Raw genomic sequence first — 26,751 nt, forward strand, 5'->3', positions numbered from 1 at the left:
CAAATGACAACAGAACAACAATAATTTGTGTGCACCCAGGGGCATGCTGGGAAATCCCCCCAATCTACTACCCAGGCCAGGTGGGGTTGGGACACTAAAATATGGAATACAAATATTAGAATAGCAGAGAGCTCTAGGACTCAGAGCAGCAGTCATACCCAGACAGCAGAGAGGCAAGTAGGCCATACATGGCCTACTTGTATGCAAGGCGCAAGTTGACATCTCGACGGAGTGCGTTTCTATTCTATTATGGACTATAACAAAAATGATACAATGTTTTTGAGCTTTTGCAGTAGATATGCTATTGATTTTTTTCTTTTTTTAAATGTTAAAGCATTTGACAATAGGGGGATCAGTCAGACGTTATTTGTGGGTCCTTGGCATGGAAAAGTTTGGGAACCTGCTGTATTTGTTTTTGATGTATTGATTAAATGAATACTTTATTAACAGTTTGCAATTAGTAAGGGGTACGATTTTACAATGATACTAAGAGGATAACACAAAAAGCCCTAGGGCCTTCTGGTCCTATGTATTCAATTTAAGGTCATTTTTCAGTGGGCTTGTGTTGGCTAGACCAGCCTAATATTCTGTTCAGTGGCACTGGCTTGCATAAAACTGCAGTCGAAGGTAAATTAACTGGCACTGATCCATTAATTTAGTTGGAAATCTGAGAGCTAGACGGCAAACTCAGGAGAAAAAGCCCCGTAGGTTTTTTGACCCCATGCCAGCAGGAGTAACAGTGTTAGGTGTGAGAGACACTATCCAGACATACATGGACATTTTGTGATACAGTACGTTTTCCCAAGGCAAAAAGGCAAAAATCCATGAAACTGACACAATAACTCATTAAAACGGCATGAATGGATTCTCTACAGTCCTAAGGATAATAATAATATTAATCATAATAAAATTATTCTGCTGTTTTATCTCCTTGTATTCTCTCTGTTGTTAGAGGAAGATTGCATTTTGCACTGAGAGCAGAGCTATCGCAGTGGCTCAGAGTGGCCGGTAATACGTCTGGAATGGAACCACGAGGTTCCCAGTTCGATCCCAGCCTCCACTTTAGCCTTAGCCAAATGACTGCATCAGGGTCGTCTGATTACATTTGTATCCTCTTGGAACTCTGCATAGCTTTCAGCACCTGTCAGATCAGACAGGTCAGACTCCCGTTGCCTTCCGAGGCAACCACACACTGTCCAGTTCACCTACAAGCTATAGCTGATCTTTTTGAAACTTTAAAAACATTAATAACAATTAAAATTGATTTAAAGTTTTAAAAATACATTTCTGATTCTGATACCGTGGACTTGAGTAAAAGGTTTCTGCATTACCATGCAATATTTATCATTGTAATGAAATGATGAATGGACACAGTGAAGTTCAGCTATGGGTTACTTCACTTTACTTACAACTCACTCAGCAGGATCCAGCTCATGGCTTCTCCAGACTTAAGTGTGATATTACCGTGAACAGTCTTCCATCCAATATATAAAAGTTAAACTAATGGCTCCCAAGGCAATTTATTGAAAAACAAGACTTGATATGTCGCCCAGAACAGTAAATAGCCTACTGAAATAATGGTCATTCGCTGTGTTCCTAAATCATGTGTCTAGGTTGGCTGATAATAACCACCTGTCGCCAAACATATGCTCTCACAACTGCAAAGCAGCAAAGAGGTTATGTTTTAACAGAAATGCCCCACTTATATGGGCTTAACATAAATTACCTGTACAATACAATTTTCTATGTCAGAAGTTCACCCTCCAAAACTGTCTGTCTGAAAATGTCTGTTTAGGTTTTTACTTAGTATAGGATGCGTTCAACAAGGTTCACATGGAATCCAAACCGCTCCACGCTGTTAGTCAGTTACCACCAGTGTTGGTCAGTAACAAGTTACTAATAATATATCACTGTAATATTATTATACTTTACCAAGTATAGTGTAAGGTATTACTCTGCCAAAACAGTGATATTATACCATATTACTTTGTAAAAAAAATAAAAAAGTAATATGTAATATAATATATTACTCTTGATTCCCAAGTAATAACTAATATAATACCAGTAAGACGCTTAAGGGCGAGAAGCGACCTCGCCCCAAAGGGCGACGTTGCGCGCACGCATCGGCCTTGTTGACGGCAGACTGCTGGGCGAGCGCTGGCGCCTGGTGCTTTGGCATATCAACATAGAATGAATTCTGTACTGGCCATATAAGGAGCATGTCTTGAGTGTACAGGGTTTGAGCACATACCACCCCCGGCACACACCACCCACGGCACACATTAACATTTGTTTGATGTCCCATATGTGTGTATGTGGCACATACACACATATGGCACATGAGGAATTTGATGTATGGATTTGTTGGGTTAAGATGTTCATGCAGCGGTAGATTAAACACGTCACATGCTTAGTGAATGTGGGTCAAGTTAGAACATGAACACAAATCTAAGTTGTTCAGACTGAAATCCTCCATCGGATACATATGTGGCATGTGAAGGTTCTGGGTCAGTAGGACAGTGGGGTTGGGATTTATGTGAATGAATGAATTGATTTGTATTTGTCTTGTCGTAAAGACCCATCCCTTACACTGTAAAGGGATGGGTCTATTTATGTTTTTGGTGTGTTATAATCCTGTAAGGTTTACAGGATTATAAAACACAAAAACATAAATAAAGATCTTTGTCTTTTGGATAATGAGCACAAACATCAGCTTTTTATCATAACAAATGTTCCTCAACTTTGGTTTGTACATTATGTCCTGTGACCATGCATGTGTTCTGATTATAAACTATAAAGTATGTCTTTAACCATACAGATTGTGTGTGTGTGTGTGTGTGTGTGTGTGTGTGTGTGTGTGTGTGTGTATGTGTGTGTGTGTGTGTGTGTGTGTGTGGCGCGCAGCGATTTATGGAGAATCCCTGGAGTTCAACTTTCATGAGTGCCCTCGAGCAAGCAGTCCCAAGGGTCACAGGGTTGCTGTTAGGTTTGCTATTTAGACAGGATAAAACGGATCAGCAAGATATCCATAAAGAGATACAAAGTAAAATAAGATAAGGTAACATTAGTTAAAAATATCTATAGAACAAAGAGATGAAAACAACTTAAAACTGACATAAGAGGCAATATACACACACAAGAAATCACAGTTTCATCGTGGTATGGGGCGGCAGTGGTTAAGGGGTAGAGTGGCCGGTAGAGCGGCCGGATGGTAACCGCAAGGTTCCCAGTTCGATCCCCCAGAGTTGGTGTCGAAGTGTCCTTGAACAAAACTCTGAACCCCTAATTACTCCTGATATGCAGGTTGGTGCCTTGCATGATTTCCATCATCGGTGTATGAATGGGTGAATGTAATGCACAATCTACGTAAAGCGCTTTGATAAAAGTGCTATATAAATGCACCATTTATCAATTTTCAGACAGCAAAGCCAGAATACTTTTAAGTAATGGTATAGAGCGTCGTAGTCCCGCCCCCTACCATGGCCCAGGAAATGATTCTCCGTTCATTTATCATAGACATTTCAGAAAGTATTTATTTAAAGACGTTTACGCCGCGGACAAAGCCAACTCGAGTCGTGACAAATCATGACAACAAACACAATTTTTTGGGCCGAACAAATAATTAGAAAGAAGAAGAAAACGGCACTTTTTTTGTTTTTCTTCTTTGTAATTATTTGTTTGGTCCAAAATATTGTTTGTGTTGTCATGAGTTGTCACGACTCGAGTTGGCTTTGTCCGCGGCGTAACCGTCTTTAAATAAATACTTTTTGAAATGTCTATGGGAAAAATGCATTGGGATTCATTTCCTGGGCCATGGTAGGGGGCGGGACTGCGACGCTCTATAGGGTTCATGTCCTTTACTCTGATCTTGGACTTTGTAAGTCAGTAAGAGCATCTGTTAAACGCACCCAGACACCCTGTTCTGGTTCAAATGGTGTTTACTGTTTAGATGGGATGACTCTCCTTATCGCCACTGTGCAGCTCGAGTAATAATGTACCTTCTGCCTTGTCCATGTGGGCTACATTATATTGAAAAACACAGGCCAGTCCTTATCACAGGACACCAACACAGGAATGTTGTAAATCACATACCGGTATTGCTACACAGTTTCCCAAAAGCTGCTCATCCCACCTCAACTCTGATGTTATCTCCACCTTCTGGCCTGACAGAGATGAAAGGTTGAATTAAATGAAATTGCATGTACTGTACTCAGTCATGGATTGTGACCTAATCTATGATTGATTCATGATTCAGGTGCATATGAGGCTTAGCTTGGTGATGTGCTGCTTGGAGGACACAATGGTGTTGATATGTGTCCCTCTGTTGCAAATTGATGGTGTAAACAGATACTCCTACAAAAGTTCAAAGCTGAAGCTACATGTGAGAATGTAGATCGGCTATTATTTGTAATACAACTTAATATCGGGCATAAGTGGTTAATACCCCCCCCACACACACACACACACACACACACACACACACACACACATGTTAATGTTACAAATATATCGCTGATATAAGCTTACTATTGAAATATAATTGATTTAAAATGCTCTTGTGAAATCCAATGAGAAAGCTCAGCTGGTGAAAATAATACTCTTTGGTTCACCTTTACCCGCCTGCACAGTTAGCAGAGCTGCCAGTATTTCATTGGCACAAGCCACATGTGGTTGTCAAAGTCTAAATATAACGCATCACAACCACTTCACAAAAAGAACCAGCATTGTTTGCTCTGTATGCACTGAAAGCCTTGTGTGTAATTCAATTAAATCTCCAATGTGGCTCGGTGACAATTCTCCACCAAATGAGGAAGTAGCAGCCTGCCTTCCGCCTTGCCAACTCAAACCATGAACTATGAATGAAAAGTAAGAATAACTAAAAAAAAAAACGAAATTCTGTTAAAGGTATATTCAGTGATTTGACTTAATTCAAATATCACTTGTTTTTTCTTTTTTTCTGGTTAATCCTCCCATGGAGTGTGCTGACCATATAAGGAGTTTCTCCCTGTCCCCAGTGAGCCCCTGGGGTAAAAAAACCCTAGTTTCAGTTTTGGTGGCGGGTGGCAAAGCCTTCATCCAATCAGGATGAGAGGGGCCTTCCTCCAATCATGATCGAGTGGGGGCGGGCCTTGGTGCACATGCTGTTGGCCTGTTGCACTTCCCCCCACTGTAGAGCGTGCATGTGCACATTTTGTTACCGGGCGGACTGGGTGGTTTTCCAAATCACCCAAATCACTGAATGCTCCTTTAAAGCTGAAATCCGGGACTTGCGTTCCTATTCTTGGGGTGAAGAGATTTGTGTGAAGGGGGGAAAAAGGAGCGCAACCAAGTGTAGTAGTGATTTGAGATGAAAGGATATTTGAAGGAGATGGTGCCTTGACACTAAATGCTTAGATTTATTGTAGCTCAGACATTGTTGCAATTACCTCTCTCTTTCAAAATAGCAAAAATAATGTGTGTGCCCATAATGTGGGCACGCACGCACGCACGCACGCACGCACGCACGCACACTCTGTTGTGTTCAGAGTGTCGGAGAGCGTGCACTGTGCACCGTTACTGCCAGCATTACTAGCAGGCCAGATGTGTCCTGTACGTGGACAGAATCTGAATTTACGGTAGACTGGATCCCATTTACAGGCCTACATTTTGGTATAAGTTCTACATAGAGCAGGCCATGTACCTTTTTCACTGCATCAAATGCCATGCCATTTAAAAACGATTAAATGTAAATACACTGTATCGGTGACACAGCACACACCGCCCTCGACAGATATTCACAATGTGTCAGGGGGGGGATGTGTGTTCTTCTTTGATGTCCCATGTGGGTAATTTGACCTGAGGGTTTATTTGGGTTAAGATGTCCATTCAGCTGTAGATTATACACGTCACATGCTTAGTGTACGTGCAGTCGTGCATGGCTGAAGTCGGAACATAAACAAATCTAAGTTGTTCAGACTGAAAAAGCTCCCCTGGACATGTTGAATGTGAAGGTTCTGGGGCAGTGGGGCAGCGGGGTTGGGATTTGGAGGGGGTGTGCAGTGATTTACAGAAAATCCCTGGAGATCAAGTTCCCTGACTGTCCACGATGAGCATGCACCGAGTCCCAGCAAGGTCACAGGGTTGCTGTTATGTATGTTAGTACATCATTATGTCTTTATAATTACTATATTTGTCAGATGCTCAAAAAAAAACTAAACATTGAGAACATAATTATTTCACTGATGTGCGCAACATTCCAGTTCTCAGATGCTGTTGCTGCTACAAATCACTGTAGTTATTATTTTAAATCATACAATACAGTCAAAAGTGGTTGAAGGGTTTTTTATTTTAGGATGTTGCCAGTAGTGGAAGTAACAAAGCAACAATACCACAGTGTAGAAATACTACAAGTTATAAGTAAAAGCTAAACCTTACAAATCTTTACCTGAGTGAAAGTATCGGGATCAAAATATAGTTATGCAACGAATTGGCTATCGTCCCATGAATAGGGACGCTAGCTAGGGTTCATGTGGTTAAAGGTTATCACGTCTAACCCTTACGATAAAACAATCCATCAGAGATAATTATCCACCACAGACTGCATTCAGTCCATAGGTCCCCCAAGAAGCTATATACTGTAGTGTAGGCAAACAAAGATCTCATGTACAACAATAATTTGGCAGTTTCAACATAGCATCAACATGTGGAATTAGCTCTATCTATCCAGCCTGTTTATACACCTCAGGGATGTAAAGGACAACAGGCTGGCACCAAGGGTGTCTGTGTTTGTTTTTTATTAGATTTCTTTGTCAAAGTCAAACAGAGAGATTTGGAGAGCTGCTGTATACAATATGTCCAATCCAAAGTGTTACTTTAACCATGTTAAAGGAGAATTCCATGCTAGAAGGCTTTCTTACCTGTATTTGTAGTTGTATTATATAGAAATTTCACGAAATACCTTTCGTTTATGGGTAGGTTTCCTTCAAAACCTAGCTGCAGAACATTATTTTATGTACTCCCAGGACAGAAAATTCTAGAATTTTCGCTGTCCTGGGCTCTAAGGGTGACGTAGGAAGCCACGCCTATCCCGTATAGATACCTGCGTGGCTACGTCAGCCCTCATTCAACTTTTCTTCTGCTAAGCTGCGAGAACGAACTTTAACATTCCAGTGTGTGCAGGGTAACATATCTCGCAAACTCGGCCGAGAGATTAATTCTTTAGGACCGTGAGATCTCTGGCACACTCTCGAAGCAAACAGAAGGATACTTCTCGAGAAAAAAAGCCGAACTTCGACACAAGTGAGTTCTAGGCAACTTGTTGCTACGCTAGCTTGTCGAAAAAACAGCTCGCGCCTCTTTTTCTCTCTCGCTAAAGCTAGCGTTTGTTAGCTTAAAGCTATCGATAGTTAGCTTAGCGCTACTAGGCAGATACGCCTGTGGTCTACTATTACACGCCACGAGGAAGATAAACCTGTGGCTGTTAAGCACTCGGACTCCTCTCTCTACAAGCAACCATGTCGCTGACGAGGGAGACCCAGCCCGGGGAAAGACGCCATCGAGGACAGCCGGTGCCCGCCGACTGTCCAGAAGGCCCCAAACAAAAGACGTGCTCCACCTGGGGATGCGGGAACACGATGTCGGGCAAAGACGGGCATGACGAGTGCATGTATTGTCTCGGCCTCACCCACACCCGTGAGTCCATGGAGGAAATCGGTCCCGTTTGCCTCCATTGTGAGAAAATGGACGACGACGTCCTAAACAACAGGCTCGGACGTGTCCAAAGGTATTATGACAACTTTGCCGCCCACGGACTCCGAGAGAGGAGCCCCACTCCTCCCCCGCGACGAGCTCGCATACAAGTCCCGCCAAAGGGGCTTTGGCCCCGCGTCACCACCGGAGAGGGACAACGAGCTACCCCGAGACAGAGGCTCGACTACTCGGGCAACAGAGCCCCAACCGGAGCCTCTTCTTCAAGAGCAGCACCTGCCGGCGCTAGCCGAGACAGGTACGCTACTTCAGCCTCTGCAACCAGGGCTCACGAGGCCACTGATTACGAGGCTCATGGCGCGAGGCCAAGGGATACCTTCGCACCGCGCCGCTCTTCCCCCGCTCCACGTGCTCGACAACACGTCGTGCAGGCCACCATTGAGTGCCCGCCCAGACATACAGCTAGACGCAGACAGCCTGCCGTTGCACCCAGCTATATGGTGGACCGCCTGGACCCTTCCCCAGACCGCGCAATGTCTCCCGGTGGGGAGCATTGGACTACCAGGGAGGAAGGGGAGCTTCGTGATGACGAGCTCCCTTCCTTCCAGGAGCAACTCCAGGACTACCACGTCCTGGACGAGGCCTACGCGGACGAGCGAGATGGCCATGATGACCTCTCCCCCGGGGACTACGTCAGCACCACTCGTCGCCCCTTCGACGACCTGGATGCCATGGACATACAGGAGCACCAGCAAGCCAGGGCTCCTGTCCCCCCGCCTCCTGTACCCCCCATGGATGACTCCAATATTTACGAGATATACAGGAAGGCTAGTGCACGTTGTAACCACACATGGCCTAAGTCAACTGTCAAGGTACTACCATGGGAAGGCAGGACTGATGAGTCCGCCCCCCCCCCTGCACCTAGAAGACAGAAGCTCCCTATGGCACAGGGCTTCGAGGAGGCCATGATGCACGCCTGGGACGAACCCCTCCTGAAGGTGGATTTTCCCAAGGCCAGCGCCAAGGGGCCCAACGACATACCAGATAAACAAACCCTCGCCATAGACTTCATGCCAGCTATGGACAAGGCTATAGCGGCCTACCTGGCCAACCCTGCAGCTCCTAGAGTGGATCACCACGTAAAGGAACCGCAGCTCCTGTCCAGCAGCGTGAGGGAAGCCTCAAAACTGAACAAGTGGCAGTATGCACACATGTCCTTCGTGGCGAAGGCCCTCAATGCAGGAGCACTTCTCCAGGGTTCCATGAAGAGCCTCCTCATTGAGATGGGACAGAAGTCCATTAAAGTCCAGCTAGCGGAACTGCCAGAAGACCTGGCCGAGTTACGCCGCCTGAATCACGAGATGGCCACCCTCCAGAGGGACTCCACTCTCCACAACGCCAAGGCAATGGCATGTTCCATCCTCCAGGAGAGATGGCGTTGGGTCGATCAGACCAGCGCCATCTCCCTGGAGACAAAGAAAGAGTTTGTGGCTGGAAATATCCACCCAGACAGTATGTTTAAGGACGCTCTGGCCAAGATGTCAGAGACCATCCAACAGCTCGAGTCCTCCACCAAGACGATGAAGGCGCTCGAACCGCTGGCCAACCAGGCCGCCCCGGTAGGCCGCCCCAAGGCTAAGAAGGCACCCTGGAAGGCCAAGACCGATGACAAACCCAGGTCCCAGGACCGGAGCGGAGATAGACAGCGACAGCCTGCAGGCCGAGGCAGAGCAGACCGCCGCACCTCTCCGCCGCCCTACAAGGCCAGGAGCGCTCCCAGAGGCCGAGGCCAGGGGAAGCGCAAATGACCTGCCCGGGCCGGGTCATCTTCCCCACCACACTCAGAGTTCAAGGCCAGAGGTGGGGATCACAGATCTCACCTCAGAGCCTGCGCTGAAGCGCTTAAGGGGGCCTGTACACAGTGCTGTGAGCACCGTTGTACAGACCCCGAAAATTGTTATGTGCAATTCACATGTGTATGTTTTTCCACGTTGTTCAATAAAGAAAACAAAAAAACAAAAAACACAAAAAACAATAAAACCAACTCTGAAGGGCATAGGCCCAGTGGGAAAGATAACCCACACTGTGACAGCTTTAGCTGTCACAGGCCAAAAACTCCACGCCAATTTTTTCCAAACTCAATACCGAAAAAATTCACTAGAGGGAGACATTTCACACAAAGTAAGTCTTCCCCTAGGCAGGCCATGCACCACGCTGACAAGCACAGGGAACCCTTTGTCACGTCATCTGTCACAATGGCGGATATCCGGGGCTTCCCCGTGGATAATCCGTACAATTCAGACAGGATACAGGCTACAGTTCGCCTCGAAACCGCCCACTTCCAGGAAAATTATTTTCTCAGAAGCGAGCGGGCAAAAGGCCGCCATTCTGCAAGAGGAAATCAATTCATTAATGCAGAAAGGCGCCATCACAGAGGTGGCCCTCGACCAATCAATGAACGGTTTTTACTCCCGCTATTTCTTGGTAAAGAAAAAGGGGGGCGGACTCCGTCCCATTCTAGACCTGAGGGCATTGAATCGTCACTTAAAAAAGCTGCGATTCAAAATGCTTACTCCACCAGTCCTCCTACGCCTAATTCGCGAAGGGGACTGGTTTACGTCAATAGACCTGCAAGACGCATATTTCCACATTCCGATTTACCCGCCGCACAGAAAATTTCTGCGCTTCGGGTTCAGAGGAAAAGTGTACGAGTACACAGTCCTTCCCTTCGGAATGTCACTGAGTCCCAGAGTCTTCATAAAGTGCACCGCGGCAGCTATCGCTCCGCTCCGACAGCAAGGGATCCGTCTCGCTACATACGTAGACGACTGGATCCTACTTGCAGACTCTCCACGAGAAGCACTGTCGCACACACATCGTGTGCTCAGCCACCTCGACTCGCTTGGGTTTATAATAAACCACGAGAAGAGCATGCTTATGCCAACACAGTCAATAGACTTTATAGGCATAACACTGAACTCAATCTCTTACACGGCCCGCCTGAGCCAAGAGAGAATAGACGCAACACTGCAGTGCGTGGCGTCATTCAAAAGGGGACGCTCGATTCCTTTTCATGCATGCCTCCGGATGGCGGGGTTAATGGCCTCTGCGGTCTATTTAATCCGCCTAGCAAGGCTACATATGAGACCTTTCCAACGATGGATAGGCTCTCTACATGTACCAATGCACCGTCGGCACCAGAAGGTAACAGTAACATCACAATGCATACTAGCCCTTCAATGGTGGTCAGACAGGAAAACCCTCTCAGAGGGCGTCCCCATGGGAAAGCCTCTGATCAGGAAAGTCATCACTACAGACGCCAGCATGACAGGCTGGGGAGCCACGATGGAAGGACTCACAGCCAGAGGTTTATGGTTGGGGCCACTACGTGCCCTTCACATAAATTACTTAGAGCTCATGGCAGTCTTCCTCGCCCTGAAACACTTCGAGCAGCGCATCCTGGGTTGCCATGTCCTAGTCAGGACAGACAACACCACGGCCATGTGCTACATCAACAGACAAGGTGGACTCAGGTCCCCTCGTCTTCATCAACTGGCTCAGAAACTGATCCTGTGGTGCAACACACGCGTCCTCTCAATAGTAGCGTGTCACGTCCCAGGTCTTCTGAACACAGGGGCAGACCTGCTGTCCAGAGGACCTCTCCGCTACTCAGACTGGTCACTACACCCTCATGCAGTGGCCCAGGTCTGGAGCAGGTTTGGGAAATCCAAGGTGGATCTCTTTGCCACAGAGGAGAACACGAAGTGTCCCCTCTTCTTCGCAATCAGGGGACCATCAACGTTGGGGCTAGACGCTCTGTCACACCAATGGCCCAAAACCCTTCTCTACGCCTTTCCCCCGCTATCCCTCATCAGCCCCACTCTGGACAGAGTGAGGACTCAGGGTCTGAAGGTGCTCCTAATAGCCCCGTCGTGGGGGGTCTGGAGGTCGGAAATAACCCCTCTCCTCTACGACCAGCCGTGGAGAATTCCCCTTCGAGCGGATCTCCTCTCTCAAGCGAGGGGGGAGATCTTCCACCCTCACCCCCAGGACCTAGACCTATGGGTCTGGCCCGTCAAAGGGTGATGTTGACTGCCGTGGGTCTACCTCCGAACGTAATCGAAACGATTCAGAAAGGCAGAGCCCAGTCAACAAGGGACCGTTACGACACAGCCTGGCGCGTCTTCGAGCATTGGTGCTCACGAAGACCAGACCAAACAGTCCCCTACCAGGCCTCAGTGATCGACGTCATTCCTGCAGGAGCTCCTAGACAGCGGTCTAGGCCTCTCCTCAGTCAAGGTCCATTTGGCGGCAATCTCTGCCTGCCACCCAGGCTTTGATAACCAGACGGTGTGGAAGCACCCGCTGGTAAAACAATTCATGAAGGGTGTACGCAGGGAACATAGGACATGCAGATCCCTCGTTCCCTCGTGGGATTTGTCCCTGGTTCTAAAGGCTCTGGCTACAGCACCCTTTGAACCACTACAAACCGTGAGCCTCAAGCTCCTAACCCTGAAGGTGGCTCTCCTGATCGCACTCACGACAGCAAAAAGGGTCAGCGACCTACATGCGCTCTCGATCTCTCCAGACTGCATGAGGTTCGATGAGGGGTCGACCAAGGTCACCCTAAAGGCAAACCCCGCCTTCATTCCCAAAAATGCTCTCTCAGTGTGTGCGCCAGTGAACCTACAGGCTTTCCATCCCCCGCCGTTCTCCTCTGACGAAGACAGCAGGCTTAATTGCCTCTGCCCAGTCAGAGCTTTACGCATATACGCGGATAGACTGGCTCCCTTCAGACAAGGAAGCCAACTCTTTGTGTCCTGGGGTGCCAGGACCAAAGGAAAGCCCGTCACGAAGGTCACTATCTCTAACTGGATAGTGGAAGCCATCCGTCTGGCCTACACTAGCCAAGGCGTGGATTCCCCTCAAGCCCTGAGGGCCCACTCCACAAGAGGTGTGGCAGCTTCCTGGGCACTCTACAAGGGTGTCTCCATTCAGGAAGTCTGCACAGCAGCAAGCTGGTCTACACCCTCGACTTTCGCCACATACTATAACCTAGATGTGGCAGCGCCTTCGCTAGCGCACGCGGTCTTGGGGGCCGCTGCTCAGTAAAGCATCAGGGCAGCATAGCGCTGCCTCCTGCTCTCCACAAGGACTAGGTTCTGGACCCAAAAGGGTCCGAGCCCCTCCCAAAAGGTTTACCTGGGACCCACTGGAAGTTCAGGTCACGGGAGTTCATAAAGTCCCATAAACGAAAGGTATTTCGTGAAATTTCTATATAATACAACGTTAAAGGTTACTTTAGTAACCACGGTTGTATATATAAATTGAACGAAATACCTTTCGTGGAACGCCCTTCTGTTCTCTAAAGCAGAAGAAAAGTTCCGAATGAGGGCTGACGTAGCCACGCAGGTATCTATACGGGATAGGCGTGGCTTCCTACGTCACCCTTAGAGCCCAGGACAGCGAAAATTCTAGAATTTTCTGTCCTGGGAGTACATAAAATAATGTTCTGCAGCTAGGTTTTGAAGGAAACCTACCCATAAACGAAAGGTATTTCGTTCAATTTATATATACAACCGTGGTTACTAAAGTAACCTTTAACGTTGTTACGTCCCCACCAAAGAGGTCCAGGTGTTATTTTGTGCAAAAGCGCATTATTGGCTATTTCCCCTACCATAAGCCCTCAATGAATTGCATTGAATTGAATGGGGCTATGGGGTGTTGTGCTAATTCGCTTATTTCCATCGCTCAAAAATCAATCAATACAATTGTTTTGTATATATCCTCTCTTCATAATGTAAATAGTATCCCAAGTGGCACATTTTACTACTTATTTCGATGGAAATAAGCGAATTAGCACAACAACCCAACCCCCATTGAGGGCTTATGGTAGGGAAAATAGCCAATAATGCACTTTTGCACAAAATAACACCTGGACCTCTTTGGTGGGGATGTAACAACTACAAATAAAGGTAAAAAAGCCTTCTAGTATGGAATTCTCCTTTAACCCCGGCATGGCATCTCTATTTGGGGACATTATCGGTGAAAATGTTTCACCGATAATGCATTTTTATTCAGGATTTTTCAAAATGTTTCAAAAACATTTCCAATTTCCACATTTCCAAGCATACAAGTTCACAACAGGCCACACCATGACACGTATACAGTATATTGGCTATTTTCAAATAACCAAGTATAATAGGGCTTATTTGGGAGTTTAAAGCGTGTATAGGGCAGTGTGCCCTGGTTGTGCCATTAGTGTACGATGACTTATTTTTTTGCACTGCACATTAAACGCCACATTAAGAGCTCCGTTCCGCTGATGTTTATAGGGATGCAATTCACTCTCCTTCTCCTCAGACACCTGGTGCATGGAATTGTACTTGATGTCTAATTTATTCCGTTTGCGTCATCTGAACCAGCAAGATGGTTTCATTCCAAAAAACTATAGGTGGAGTAGAAATAGCCCTATAGACTGATTGTGGGGGTTAGCAGAGATGGAGTACTTGTAGAGAGGCTGGGGAATTGGGAATTGGCTATACTAAATTGGGACTTGAAGGGGAGAAAATGTTTTTCTTTTGTCTTGAAGGGGCATGTTTTGCACAATAACAGTCTTTTCATTATGTCTGCCCACGATCTCTGATTCATACAGTACGTTTGTTTACCTCAGTCACTGATACTAAAATCTGATATTTTATTTTTATTTTTTCTATGAACCTGTGACTTGACACCCATACTGTTATAAAACGGAAATAAAAAGATTTTGAAAAGTAAGAAATAGCCCTATAAAGTTTGAAAAGCAAATGTGCAAGTAAAGAAAAAGGACCTCGGAATTGTACTGCACTTGAGTAAATGTACTTATTTGCTTTCCACCATGGTTGAGTAAATGTACTTATTTGCTTTCCACCATGGTTGAGTAAAGTTACAATTTACAATTTAGAGATTTAGATGACTTAGAAATGTGAGATCAGAATAAGCAGAGCAAGCATTATAGTCAATAGTCACGTAAATAGAGTGCAAGAGAGAACAATCAGAATCACCTTTTGAATCATCTTTTGGTGACAAGAAGCATACAAGGAGAGTGCTATGGGGTGAGGTGGAGTCTGAGGAGCATACAAGGAGAGTGTAGGAGAGTGCTATTGTGTGAGGTGGAGTCTGAGGAGCACACAAGGAGAGTGTAGGAGAGTGCTATGGGGTGAGGTGGACTCTGAGGACCATACAAGGAGAGTGTAGGAGAGTGCTATGAGGTGAGGTGGAGTCTGAGGAGCACACAAGGAGAGTGTAGGAGAGTGCTATGGGGTGAGGTGGAGTCTGAGGAGCATACAAGGAGAGTGTAGGAGAGTGCTATGGGGTGAGGTGGAGTCTGAGGAGCACACAAGGAGAGTGTAGGAGAGTGCTATGGGGTGAGGTGGAGTCTGAGGAGCATACAAGGAGAGTGTAGGAGAGTGCTATTGGGTGAGGTGGAGTCTGAGGAGGTGAGTTCCCGCCACATCTCAGGGCACATCGAGTGGGTCTTTGAAGCAACTCCTCCTGTCTGTCAGCCTGTGTGAACAAAGGGCAATGGTGATAACGTCTCCATTGAGCCAGACAGAGCTTTGAAACTGTATCTTGGTTTGGACCGCAGTCAAGTCAGTCACTCATAACAAAGACAACGGCCTGGAAGCAACTCTTAAAGCCCGCGTGGGAATCACGTTTCAGACTGAAATAAACGTGCTGCTGTGTTCTGTGTGACACAATCACGCTGACAGCGCGACCTACGTTCATATCAGTGTAATTATGTTTCTTTGTTCAGACTGCAGTCAAATCGGATTCGTTTTGTTTCTCAAATCTGATCTTTAGGACTTGCGGTCCACACAATAATTTGCAAGTGTTCAGATGCGATTGTGTATTCAGGCATAATGACGACCGTCAGTCGTTCTACAAGTGAGCCAGTAGAACTGCCATTTTCGGCGATCAACACCCTCGTACGAGAAAGTATAAATCAGGCCTCAGTGTCAGAGTGTTTAGGTGGAGACTCAAGGTAGGGCCCATATAGGCACTGCGGGTTCGGGTCAGGATGACCTTTGCTATGTGTCGTTCCCCGTCTCTCTCTCTATCCCCGTTTCCTGTCCTGTCTTCACTGTATGCTATCAGTAGAGGCAGCTGAAGCCCCAAAAAGAAAAATATCTTTAATGAGATACGATTTGAATCGCAACCACCTGATTCAACTAAGTCTGATTCACAAAAATCTGTTTGAATGGGTTGATTGTTTTGCTGTTCAAACTTGATCAAAGTTCAAACCAATCGAATTCCAATCTGGATGCGCCCCAAACCAAATCAGTGCTGCCACTCTGAACATATACTGTAACCTCAGTGTACCAAATGATCCACTCTGTCTTCCCAGAATGACTGGCTTCAGGGATGATGAACTACTGCAGTGAACGGTTGTGTGGTCCAGGTTCTGCTTTCACACGCAGGTAACGTTACTTCCTTTGGTTTCATTGTAAGGCTCTGTGTGAGTGTTTCATGAGTTTACCAGTAAAAAGAACACACACACACACACACACACACACACACACACACACACACACCCTGTTAGCTCTGCACTCAATGTCGGGCAAGCCTGTAAAAGCTGCAAATAAAATTCAACTCTGGGAAATGTGTTGGTTCTGTTCTAAAGTGAGGACGGGAGATTTCGCAGCTGTTGTTTTGCTGGAGAGAGGCCGTATCGTATACCGCAGGATTTCCTGCCGAAAAACATGGCTGTTTTCAAAAACTCATCCAAAATATTCTAAAGCCGTGCAGTGTGTCCGGCACCAGAGCACATTTTTCCCAGCTGAAAACAATAGGCGCTCTTCTAAAATATTATCCAAAATGTGCAGAGTTGAAAATATGAATTGACTCTCAGCACCTCGTCATGTCTTGGTTATTGTGATATATGCCCAGCATAGCATAAATATGTAGTGTTGCCATTGAAAACAATTCCAAACCTACGCTGTGTGCCGGAACAAAATGCCATGGTGGTTACATACCCTAAAATATATCAGTGAAGGAATTTCTGGAAAGAGGTCAGATAGGACATCCTGATCTGAGGATGTATGAACTTTTTGGGAAGCTCCACAGAACAGTATTGGAAAGTAATTAATTAGACTGACAGTACTTAAGTACTATTTTGAAGTAATTTTATTTTACTTCCATTTATATTTTATTCTACTCTACATCTAAGAGGGACATTTTGTACTTTTATTTACTCCACTACAATTACATTTGTAGTTACTGTATTTACTTGGAGATTTAGATTAAAGGTATATTCAGTGATTTGACTTAATTCAAATATCACTTATTTTTTATTTTTTTCTGGATAATCCTCCCTACTATAGAGTGTGCTGACCATATAAGGAGTTCCTCCCTGTCCCCAGTGAGCCCCTGGGGTCAAAAAACCCTAGTTTCAGTTTTGGTGGCGGGTGGCAAAACCTTCATCCAATCAGGATGAGTGGGGCCTTCCTCCAATCATGATCGAGTGGGGGCGGGCCTTGGTGCACATGCTGTTGGCCTGTTGCACTTCCCCCCCACTGTAGAGCGTGCATGTGCACATTTTGTTACCGGGGCGGACTGGGTGGTTTTCCAAATCACCCAAATCACTGAATGCTCCTGTAAAGTGATCCTAATTTCGTAAATATGATCGTGAAATGGAACATTCTGCATAATGAATATTTTTACATTTGGTACTGTCAAGTAACATGTTCAATGCAGGACTTTTCTACATTTCTACATAGTTTGGTATTGATACTTTTACTTGAATAAAGACAAGCGGAGTACTTCTTCCATGACTGTTTATTCTCCTCCTTGTACTATATTGTTTGTGTGTTTGTTTGCTTTACAGCTGAGTGAAGTCAAGCACTAAAATGCTCTGCAGTTTTACAAGCCCTGCATGTTTCTTCTTTAATGAGACTAGCTTCACAGTTCTTCCAATGAAAAATATTTTTGGAGGCTTACTTGTTGCTGGCAGGACGCTAGTATTTACAAAAATAAAGCCCTGTATATTTTAATAATGGCGGTTGGACGCACACGCAAATTGGGCAATGCCGTCAGTCAGCAGGGGTTGAATCAGGTCAGAGAGAGAGAGAGAGAGCAGGACTTCAGTGAGTGTGTCCCCCCAGGGTGGGACGAACGCTCCCCCAAAACAAATTACTTTAGTCGGCCAATCAGTGTTTGTACGTGGTTCCTGACAATTAGAAATAATTAAAGAGAATAACAAATCCGGCACAATCCGAATTCCTCACTCGGATGTGACAATGGGGCCGTGTGTGTGTGTGTGTGCGTGCGTGCGTGCGTGTGTGCGTGTGTGCGTGCGTGTGTGCGTGCGGAAACCCTAGGGTTTGACACACAGTGTAACTGGAGCAGGGTGGTATTCGGAGAACAAATGTTGCCTTTGCTTACGACATGGGACAGCTAGAATCTCCTCTCAAAGGCCAGACGTGGTGATGCCACGAGACCGTGTGTAACTAGCATGTTGTGTCGTACTGTGTGGGCCTTATGAGCCTGTGTTGGTTGGGCCCTGGTCTTGTGCTGATAGCAGCCGGTTCTGTTTTCGGTGCACAATTGAATTGAAGCGAAGGCTACACAGACCATATGGGCCCCCAACAAGCATCACTAACCAGTATGGTGTAAAGTATACATTCACTCAAGGACTGTCACTTAACTCATTAAGACCGCCGCAAATCCAAAACTATGATGCTCCAGGGACCCCCAGAAGCAAAGATTTGATTAAAAAATGACAGATGCTTTGCCGGTTTTAATACTGTAGGTTAAAAGAGTGTTTCACCTTAAAACACCGCTGGGATTATTTTAACGTCTATTGGCTTTTTGTGTACACCAAACGGTTTATGTCAGACAGGCAATGTAGCCTAAACATGTATAATTAAAATGTATTTTATTTTTTTCATAAAAAAAGATTCTGTTTGATTAAATGAACCCCTAAGATGGTCTTAGATAATGCTCCAGTTTCTATTACAGATGCCAGAGAACCTCAGCAGTTTACTTTTGTTAGGTTGCAGGAATTAATGATCAAACCTGCTTCAAAGGGGCCTTGCTTGGAAAGAGAGCAAATAAATTCCATTCTACGTGCATCCCTGCATGCCTGGGGCAGGGTGCTCAAACCTTATAACTGACAAGTCAATTAAAAGTCACACAGTTCAGCTGTGCTTCATCCACCACTCTCTCTGTCCAGTTTAATTTATAAATGTCCTGTTAGTAGGTCAACTGGGCCAAGAACAAATAGCCAAAACCGAGCAAGGTCTGCTCTATAAAACATGCCATTGTTACCTGTTGATGAAAGCCAAAAATCAGCCACTAAACTCCATTACTCCAAATACTGTAAGAACAGAACAACATGGCCGCTCTATTGTTCCTTTTGGCCATAGTCAAAATGACCTTTTTATGAACCCACTTAGTTTGTAAATACATCAAAATGCGATTATAATCAATTTCTAATGGATAAAGCCTTGGCCTGGAAGAGAGGTCATCAGGCGGTCCCCAAGCTTCTTAGAGTGTTTCAACCCTTAGCCACAACACTCCAGTTGGTGGATCAGCAGTGATTGGCGAAATGACTGCCCCTCTCATCCAGGCTTCCAGCAATTGTGCTTTATCTTATGCCAGAGCCGACAGGAGGTTCTCTCTGCCTTGTGTGTTCTTGGGGGGATTGCAGGCACTGAGGGGTCTCTAGGGCTATGGTTTGCTTCCTGCAAACCATGGTTTGCAGGAAGCAACTGTTCGTGTGCGGTGTGCATGCGTTCGTCCTTGGCCTTACTCTGGTGTATTTGAGTCAAGGTGGTTTGTTTGAGCCTTCTCTGCATCTGTGTCACACTCCTTGTTGTTGAAACTGTCCTATCGAGTCTCTCGGGAGACTCTGGGGGATTGCACGTTCTGTAGCTTGCTTGGTGCCCTCTTGCTGCAACAAGGGTTTAGAACAGTGGTTTGCAAGTTCTTTTCTTTTTTGAGTGGTGTAAACCACTCCTACAACTGGCTTTGTTAGTTTACGTGTCTGTCCGTTTACGTGTCTGTCCGTTTAGTTTACGTGTCTGTCCGTACCAAAAAAATCACACCCGTGTGAACTGAGTGGTGTAAGGTCTTATATAGACTGATCAGCTGTGGTCTGACGTAATGAAATCACACCCGTGTGAACTGGGTGATCATAGCAACCGTGCTCATTTTTTGTGCACAGACAGACAGACAGACTAACAAAGCCAGTTGTAGGAGTGGTTTACACTGATGATTGGCTGATCACCCCATAGCGATGATTTGATTGGCTGAGCAAAGTACATATTGAGGATAAAAGTGAGGGCAGAATAGTGAAGACGACAAAAGTGATTGGCCGGAATGACATTTGTGATGATTTGATTGGCTGAGCACACGCGGAATGTGATGTATGATGATACGAGCGTCCCTCACTTCACACAAGTGTGATTTTGTTGATCATGATTACGATTCACAAACGTGTGAAAGGTATTCGCGAACAGATCTTCACAATGTGTGAGATACTTCCTAGGCCTACTGCCAGTGCGCGCAAGACATTTGTCACCGATTGCCTTAGTAGTTTGCGAAATTAGCTGCCGACACACAGACGGATAGGGACGGACATAGAGTGCATCAGTACATTGTCCAGCAGCAGCATTTGTTTCCTTTGCCGCGGCAGTTGCGTCCTAAGCCTGCTCTGTCAGCAGCTGCCAGTCCCGCCAGTTAAACTATGTTACACCCTAACCCTATATAACCTCAAACCTAACCCTAGGTTTAGCCATAGGGAAGAGCTTTGATGCATATACAGTTGGAGGCCATCGATATTGTCCTTTTCTTTTTGCTGAGGTTTGCGTGATCTGCGCAAAAGGACAGTTAACCCATTTTGGGCGGGAACCCCTTTTGGGGTTTTAAACATTATGTTATAATTTAGCTATTGAAAAATAGCAGATCTACAAGCTCATAGCGCGAGTGGCGCGCTACGAGCTTGTAGGTCTGCTATTTTTGAAAAATCGTGAAAATATTTATTTCAGAAAACTGCAGGATTTAGAAGATTTTTTTTTAAATTTTGAGGTCAGGCCTAAATGGGTCAAATGATAAGGGACAGAGCCGGCAGCTGGACGCAACTGCCGCGGCAAAGGCCACCACAGAGTCTGGTGGATCGAATCCACCTGGTCCATAGTGCATCAGGCTTTGCCGAATGTAATTGGCCCTTGTTCGAGGGAGAGAAGCCGGGCCAGAACTACAGGGGGGTGATGTTTGTCACTGCATCATGTACTCCTACGGACTGGGTCGGCAGGAGGAGGATGGAGGCTGTGCGTCTTCACGTTGGGGTTCTGTTCTCCTCACTGGCTGTAAATTGGGTCCTCACCGGAGTTGGAAATCGGTCGGTCCCATATATGGGCGTAGTGGTCGAGTCGGCGGTTATCTCCATATATGCCTATATATGAGCGTACTGAACTGACACGATGCCGGGCAGCTTCCCTGATTGGCTGACCAAACAGGCGTGTAGGCATGCCCTACCAATATAAAAGTGGTCGAGCACGCAATTACTGTGCAGCGTTGTATGGTCCAAGAAGAGGTACACTTATTTAAGCCACCAGAGCATCAAGGCAAGATGGCCGATACAGACGTCAAGAAGAAGCGTACCTTCAGGACGTTCACCTACAGAGGTGTGGAGCTGGAACAGCTCCTGGACATGTCCCGCGAGCCGCTGACGGAGCTGTATGGAGCCCGCCAGAGGAGGAGGCTGAACCGTGGGTCTGACGCTCAGGCTCAGCAGTCTCACCTGAGGCGCCTGGCAAAGGCCAAGAGGGAGGCCCCCCCCATGGAGAAGCCCGAGGTTGTCAAGACCCACCTGAGAGACATAGTCGTCCTGCCGAAGATGGTGGGCTCCGTGATCGGAGTGTACAATGGAAAGACCTTCAACCAGGTGGAAATCAGGCCCGAGATGATTGGCCACTACCTGGGGGAGTTCTCCATCACCTACAAGCCCGTCAAACACGGTCGTCCCGGGATCGGCGCTACACATTCTTCTCGCTTCATCCCGCTGAAGTAGAATGGCTGTTATTTATCTTTACTGTATATAAAAAAATCACACCCGTGTGAAGTGAGGGGCGCTCTTGTCGTCGTGCATCATCCAATAAAAAAATAATATACTTCTTCATGAATTAATTTACAATTTAGGCATAGCAGACGCTTAATTTGTCAACTTATGTTATTATCTTTTAACCATGATGATACAATGTTTAAAAAAACCTCATCTTTTCACCATGATCATTACAACTGAATTTATGTGATTGGTTAGCCGATTTTCCTTTCATTATCAATGGCATTTAATGTTTGTGTTGGCCCAAATGTACGTAATATTTCAGGCACATATGATGTAAATTCTCCTTTCATTGTCAATGGCAAATGTGAGACGTGACGAAAAGCTGTGGAGGGGCTAGCGCCCCTCAAAAAGTGTCCAACACAAAAGGCCCCGAGTTGAATTTGAACAGTTGCACTCTGCTTAGAAAAGCCAATTTGCTCGTCCGCATATGACGTAAATTCTCCATTCATTGTCAATGGCATTTAATGTTTGTTAGGACAAAATAGCCGATTTGCTCGTCCACACATGATGTAAATTCTCCTTTCATTGTCAATGGCATTTAATGCAGAGTATGGCTGCGATCAAGCCAAAGTGCCGAAGATTAGCTGTCCACAGACAGACAGACGGACACACACACGGACGGACGGACACACGGACGGAGTGCAAAGCATACTCTCTCCCCATGCCTTCGGCCTGGTGGAGACAACAATCACACCCGTGTGAAGTGAAGACAAAGTGGATGTTGAAGATGAAGATGGGAATAAGCTATTTTCATTATAATTATTTTTCTACGGCCAGATTTATTCGTTATGCCAATGAATTTCTCCCCGCACACATTTCAGGCTGTTGTCACTGCTTTTGTACCCTACCTACTGGACCACCTGCCAGTGAGGATCCCCCACCCGTAGGACGTAGAGAGCCTTGGTCCTACTCCTCCCACCAAACAGGTGTGTAATGACATATCACCATCCCCTGCACACGGGGTAATTGTGTTCGTATAGACGCCCGACAAAGCCGGATGCATGGTGATGGATTCGAACCACTAGACTCTGCGGTGGTGGGCAAGGTATTTTACCTTCACCTCCGGACCCAAATTGTTTTTTTAATTTGGCGCTTCCTGACACCCTCAACCGCAGGGACACGACCCCCACTTTGAAAAGCACCCGGGGCTCATTCAACAGGTGGTGTAACTCACTGACTCATTGAAAGCTTCTCGCTTACAAGAGGAAGAGGTAATCGCTGTTATACATAACACAATCTAAAGGACACATATACTATTGAGACGCAGTCACACAGTACAGATACGGCTATAAAAACGGTAACCGGAGAACTGCCGGTTTTCCCACTCACCACGGTTTAGTGCATTTTAGTTTTACTTCACCTTTAGGTGCATTGAATTGAGAGAGAGAAAGGATAGTTGTTTAGAGTTTACACTAGATGAAGTAGGAATGCTAAAGTTTAAACACCAAAGTACCGAGACAATGTAATTCATTAGTAAACTATCCTGGAATATCATTGGTACTATCATTGGTATTCACATACTCACCTTTTTATCATTATCTAGCTGACCATTTAATTGCACAAAATTATTTGATCATTATTTTAAATGAACAATAACATCTGTGTGTTTGACATACTATACTGATGAAGACAGCATGTTAGCATAACGATGAAGACATTGAAACTTGTTTCTCTCCACTTTTCGCTACGGCGAGTTGGTAAACCGGCGAGTTCTCCGGTATTCATAAAAACACGAATATATGCGAATATATGCTCCTTCCCAAGAATTAAAAGGTTTATGGAATGTACGCCTATATTGAAATGACTGATGAGCGTCAATGATGGGTGCTTTTGATTGAGTTTCAGCTCATTCAACCAGCCATTGTAGTTCTTTGAACTAAGGACACACCGCTTACAGGTAACGGGTTGTTAGATAAACACTCAATCTAAAGGAGACACTATTCAGACAGCAGTCACAGCTCACACGCGGCTATAAAAATACACACCAACGTCATCGCACATAACACACCTCAACTGGGGCCACCGGGGCCACAGTATGACATTTTCACAGAGAAAAAAAATAATCAAGGCTGTCAATGTCAAGCAAGCAACCATGCTCACCGCCTCATCTTAGACCTTTGCGGTCAGGCAGTAAAAAGAAAGGCAGACGGCATCACTAAGGACGGTCAACACTTCTGTCAGATAACGCCAGTCGGGATGTCGCATCAGAGCACCTCAGGCCAAAAAGGAAACTTTCAAAAAGTATTTAATTTCCAATTACGAGGCCAAATAGAGTGTCACTATACTTTGCAATGCAGCCTTGCGCACCTGTAATTTGTGTTTCAATGTAAGTAGTGCAATACCTGGTGTAACTGTTGTCATAGTTGCATGGATGCCAGACTATGAATCATATTGATGACATCAGGGATCTCCATACATGGCCATAAAAGCTCTTTTCCCTGCGACCAATCGACTTCAAACTAGACATGTGTATTGCTGTGGGGGCATGCAGTGGCGATGGCCGTAAAAGGCCATCGCCGCTGCACGCACCCACAGCAATACACATGTCTAGTTTAAAGTCAATTGGTCGAATGGTTCTCAATATAATGTATAAGGACAATATAAGGACATAAAAGGCTTTCCAAGAAACAGTAAATTGAAACGGAACCGGAGAATTCATAGAAGAAAGAAAGGAGCCAGAATGGAAAAAGGAGAGAAACGGTACAACTGTAACCAACATGGAAAAACGCACATGAAGCCCCAGGTGGGCATGCTTAAAACAAACGTGAAAAAGTCCATATTCTTGGCTGCCACCTCGTCATGTAGCAGCCAGGTCTATGGACCCCCTGTGGTGTAGGCTACAAAAGCAAAAAAATCCACCATGATTAGCTTTAACTGTTTTACTGTTTCTCTGATATGTAGTTTCCTGCGGTTGCAAACAGAATGACACTGAATCCCTCAGGGCTTCTCATTGGTTGAGCCGAGTGAATACATTTTCCATTTTAGTGTCTACATAAATTATGCAGACATGAAGAGTTTTCAAAAAGACAGCCTTGGGATACACCAATGGCTTTGGGAATTTGGCTATTAACACATTGAGAGCCCACGCAAAACTGCCCAAAAATCACTTTCACCTAGAAAATCCATTCACATTTTTGAGTGGTGTAAACCACTCCTACAACTGGCTTTTGTGTGCAGAAAAAAATGAGCATGGTTGCTATGTTCAAAATAATTTCTGACGTAATTAAATCACACCCGGGTGAACTGTATGACCGTAGCAACCATGGTCATTTTTTCTGCACAAAAAAAGCCAGTTGTGAAATCACATCCGGGTGTGATTTCATTACGTCAGACATTACGTCAGACCACAGCTGATCATGCTATATAAAACCTTACACCACTCAGTTCACACGGGTGTGATTTTTTTTAATTCAGCTGACTGTGGAGACACATGCTGGAACTTTTTACTTTGAAATGTTTTATAGTTTCTGAGTTATTTAATTTAAACGCCAAATGCATTCTCAATGGCGAAAACACAAACTTTGGCACCACGTATTTGTTTTATTTTTTTTCCAAAGACGTCCACAGACGTCTTGGGCTATGCACGTGCGGTAATACCCAAGACGTCCACAGACGTCTTGGGCACAAAATGTGTTTTAAAGGGTCACATTTGAACAAAATGACCGAAATACTTCAAGAATCATGAAGAATCAGTCAATTTTATACCCCAAATAGATTATTTACTGCATGCTCCCCAGGTGCTGTATAGTACCGTAATAGTTCATGTATGTGCATAGATTATGTACAATGACACATATACCCCCAAAACAACAGAACTATATATTTTTGAGGGACGCTAGCCCCTCCTATGCCCAGCTTTCCGGGTTTGTGTGAACACAAACATTGAAGCTAAAAGTGATGGCGGAAAAGTGAGGACGCAAATTGTGATTGGCCCGAATGACATTTGTAATGATTTGATTGGTTGAATTACTACTGCAGCTACTACTACTACTACTACTACTACTACTACTATACTTGTACATTACTGATGACATTGTGATTGGCCCGAATGACATTTGTAATGGTTTGATTGGTTGAGCATGGAATGTGATGTATGATGATGATAAGAGTGCCCCTCACTTCACACGGGTGTGATTTTTTTTTAAAGTGACTACTGCTGCTACTACTACTACTACTACTACTACTATACTTGTACATTACTGTATACTATACTTATTATACTGCTCATATGTCATTAATATTGTTGAACCACCTGTTGTACTGTTGTAGGGCTGTTTAAGGATTTTTATAGTCGAATCTGGTTGGGCATTGTTGTCTATACTCAACTGGTAGTTGAATATAGGCAACTACAGGATAATTTGACTGAGAGAGTGGCAGTCAAATCAGACTGATCATTCCATTTGGGCTGTGGGTGGTGCTAAATGTCTGATTTAGCATATACTTGCTTGTTTCTCCCAATAAATCATATGTATCCTATTGTTTCATGATAACAAACAGCCTTATGACAAATATCAAAACTAGCTCTAAAATAGTCTCTCTCTCTCTCTCTCTCACTCTCTCTCTCTCTCTCTTTTCAAAATTAGAGTGGGTATGTCACTGGTAAGATTTGGAGGGGCGGCTGTCTTGTATTTGCATGGAAGTGACGCATTATTTTAATCACAAAAATGCTGACCGTAATGCGCACGCTTATTATAACAGTACAGTATGTAGGCTACTGTATTTCTGCTCCAGTAACTAACGTGTGTGGGGATTGCTCCCCAGGATTCATTACAGTATGAGTCATCATGCAGCCAGCAGAACAGTCTGCATCTAGATATGACTCACACACGGTGTGCGCTACTGTATTTGTCAAGTTGCCAAAAGGTTTTATTTGAGGTCCCTCCCCCCCAGAAGCATTTAGCGTACATAGCTCCTTATCTGATTATGAAAGCATGTTATGCAACATTACCAGACTGCGG

The 26,751-nt window shown here is 45.2% G+C and overlaps 1 protein-coding gene and 1 long non-coding RNA gene across 2 annotated transcripts in view; both read left to right on the forward strand.

Annotated features, from left to right (window-relative positions):
* Positions 1–16,146, forward strand: part of LOC306941392 — a 59,154-nt gene extending 43,008 nt beyond the window's left edge. Inside the window, exon 5 of the long non-coding RNA XR_013792134.1 lies at positions 16,073–16,146. This is a non-coding gene — a long non-coding RNA (uncharacterized lncRNA). The remainder of the gene's footprint in view (positions 1–16,072) is intronic.
* Positions 16,147–21,298: 5,152 nt separating this feature from the next.
* LOC306941537 (small ribosomal subunit protein uS19-like) lies at positions 21,299–21,739 on the forward strand (the record flags this gene model as incomplete). Its single annotated transcript, XM_079527057.1, has 1 exon — positions 21,299–21,739. The coding sequence occupies one exon, from the start codon at positions 21,299–21,301 to the stop codon at positions 21,737–21,739; it is 441 nt and encodes a 146-aa protein (XP_079383183.1).
* Positions 21,740–26,751: the final 5,012 nt, after the last annotated feature.

The sequence above is a fragment of the Electrona antarctica genome (genome assembly GCF_951216825.1).
Source record: "Electrona antarctica genome assembly, chromosome: 17".
Lineage (NCBI taxonomy): Eukaryota > Metazoa > Chordata > Actinopteri > Myctophiformes > Myctophidae > Electrona > Electrona antarctica.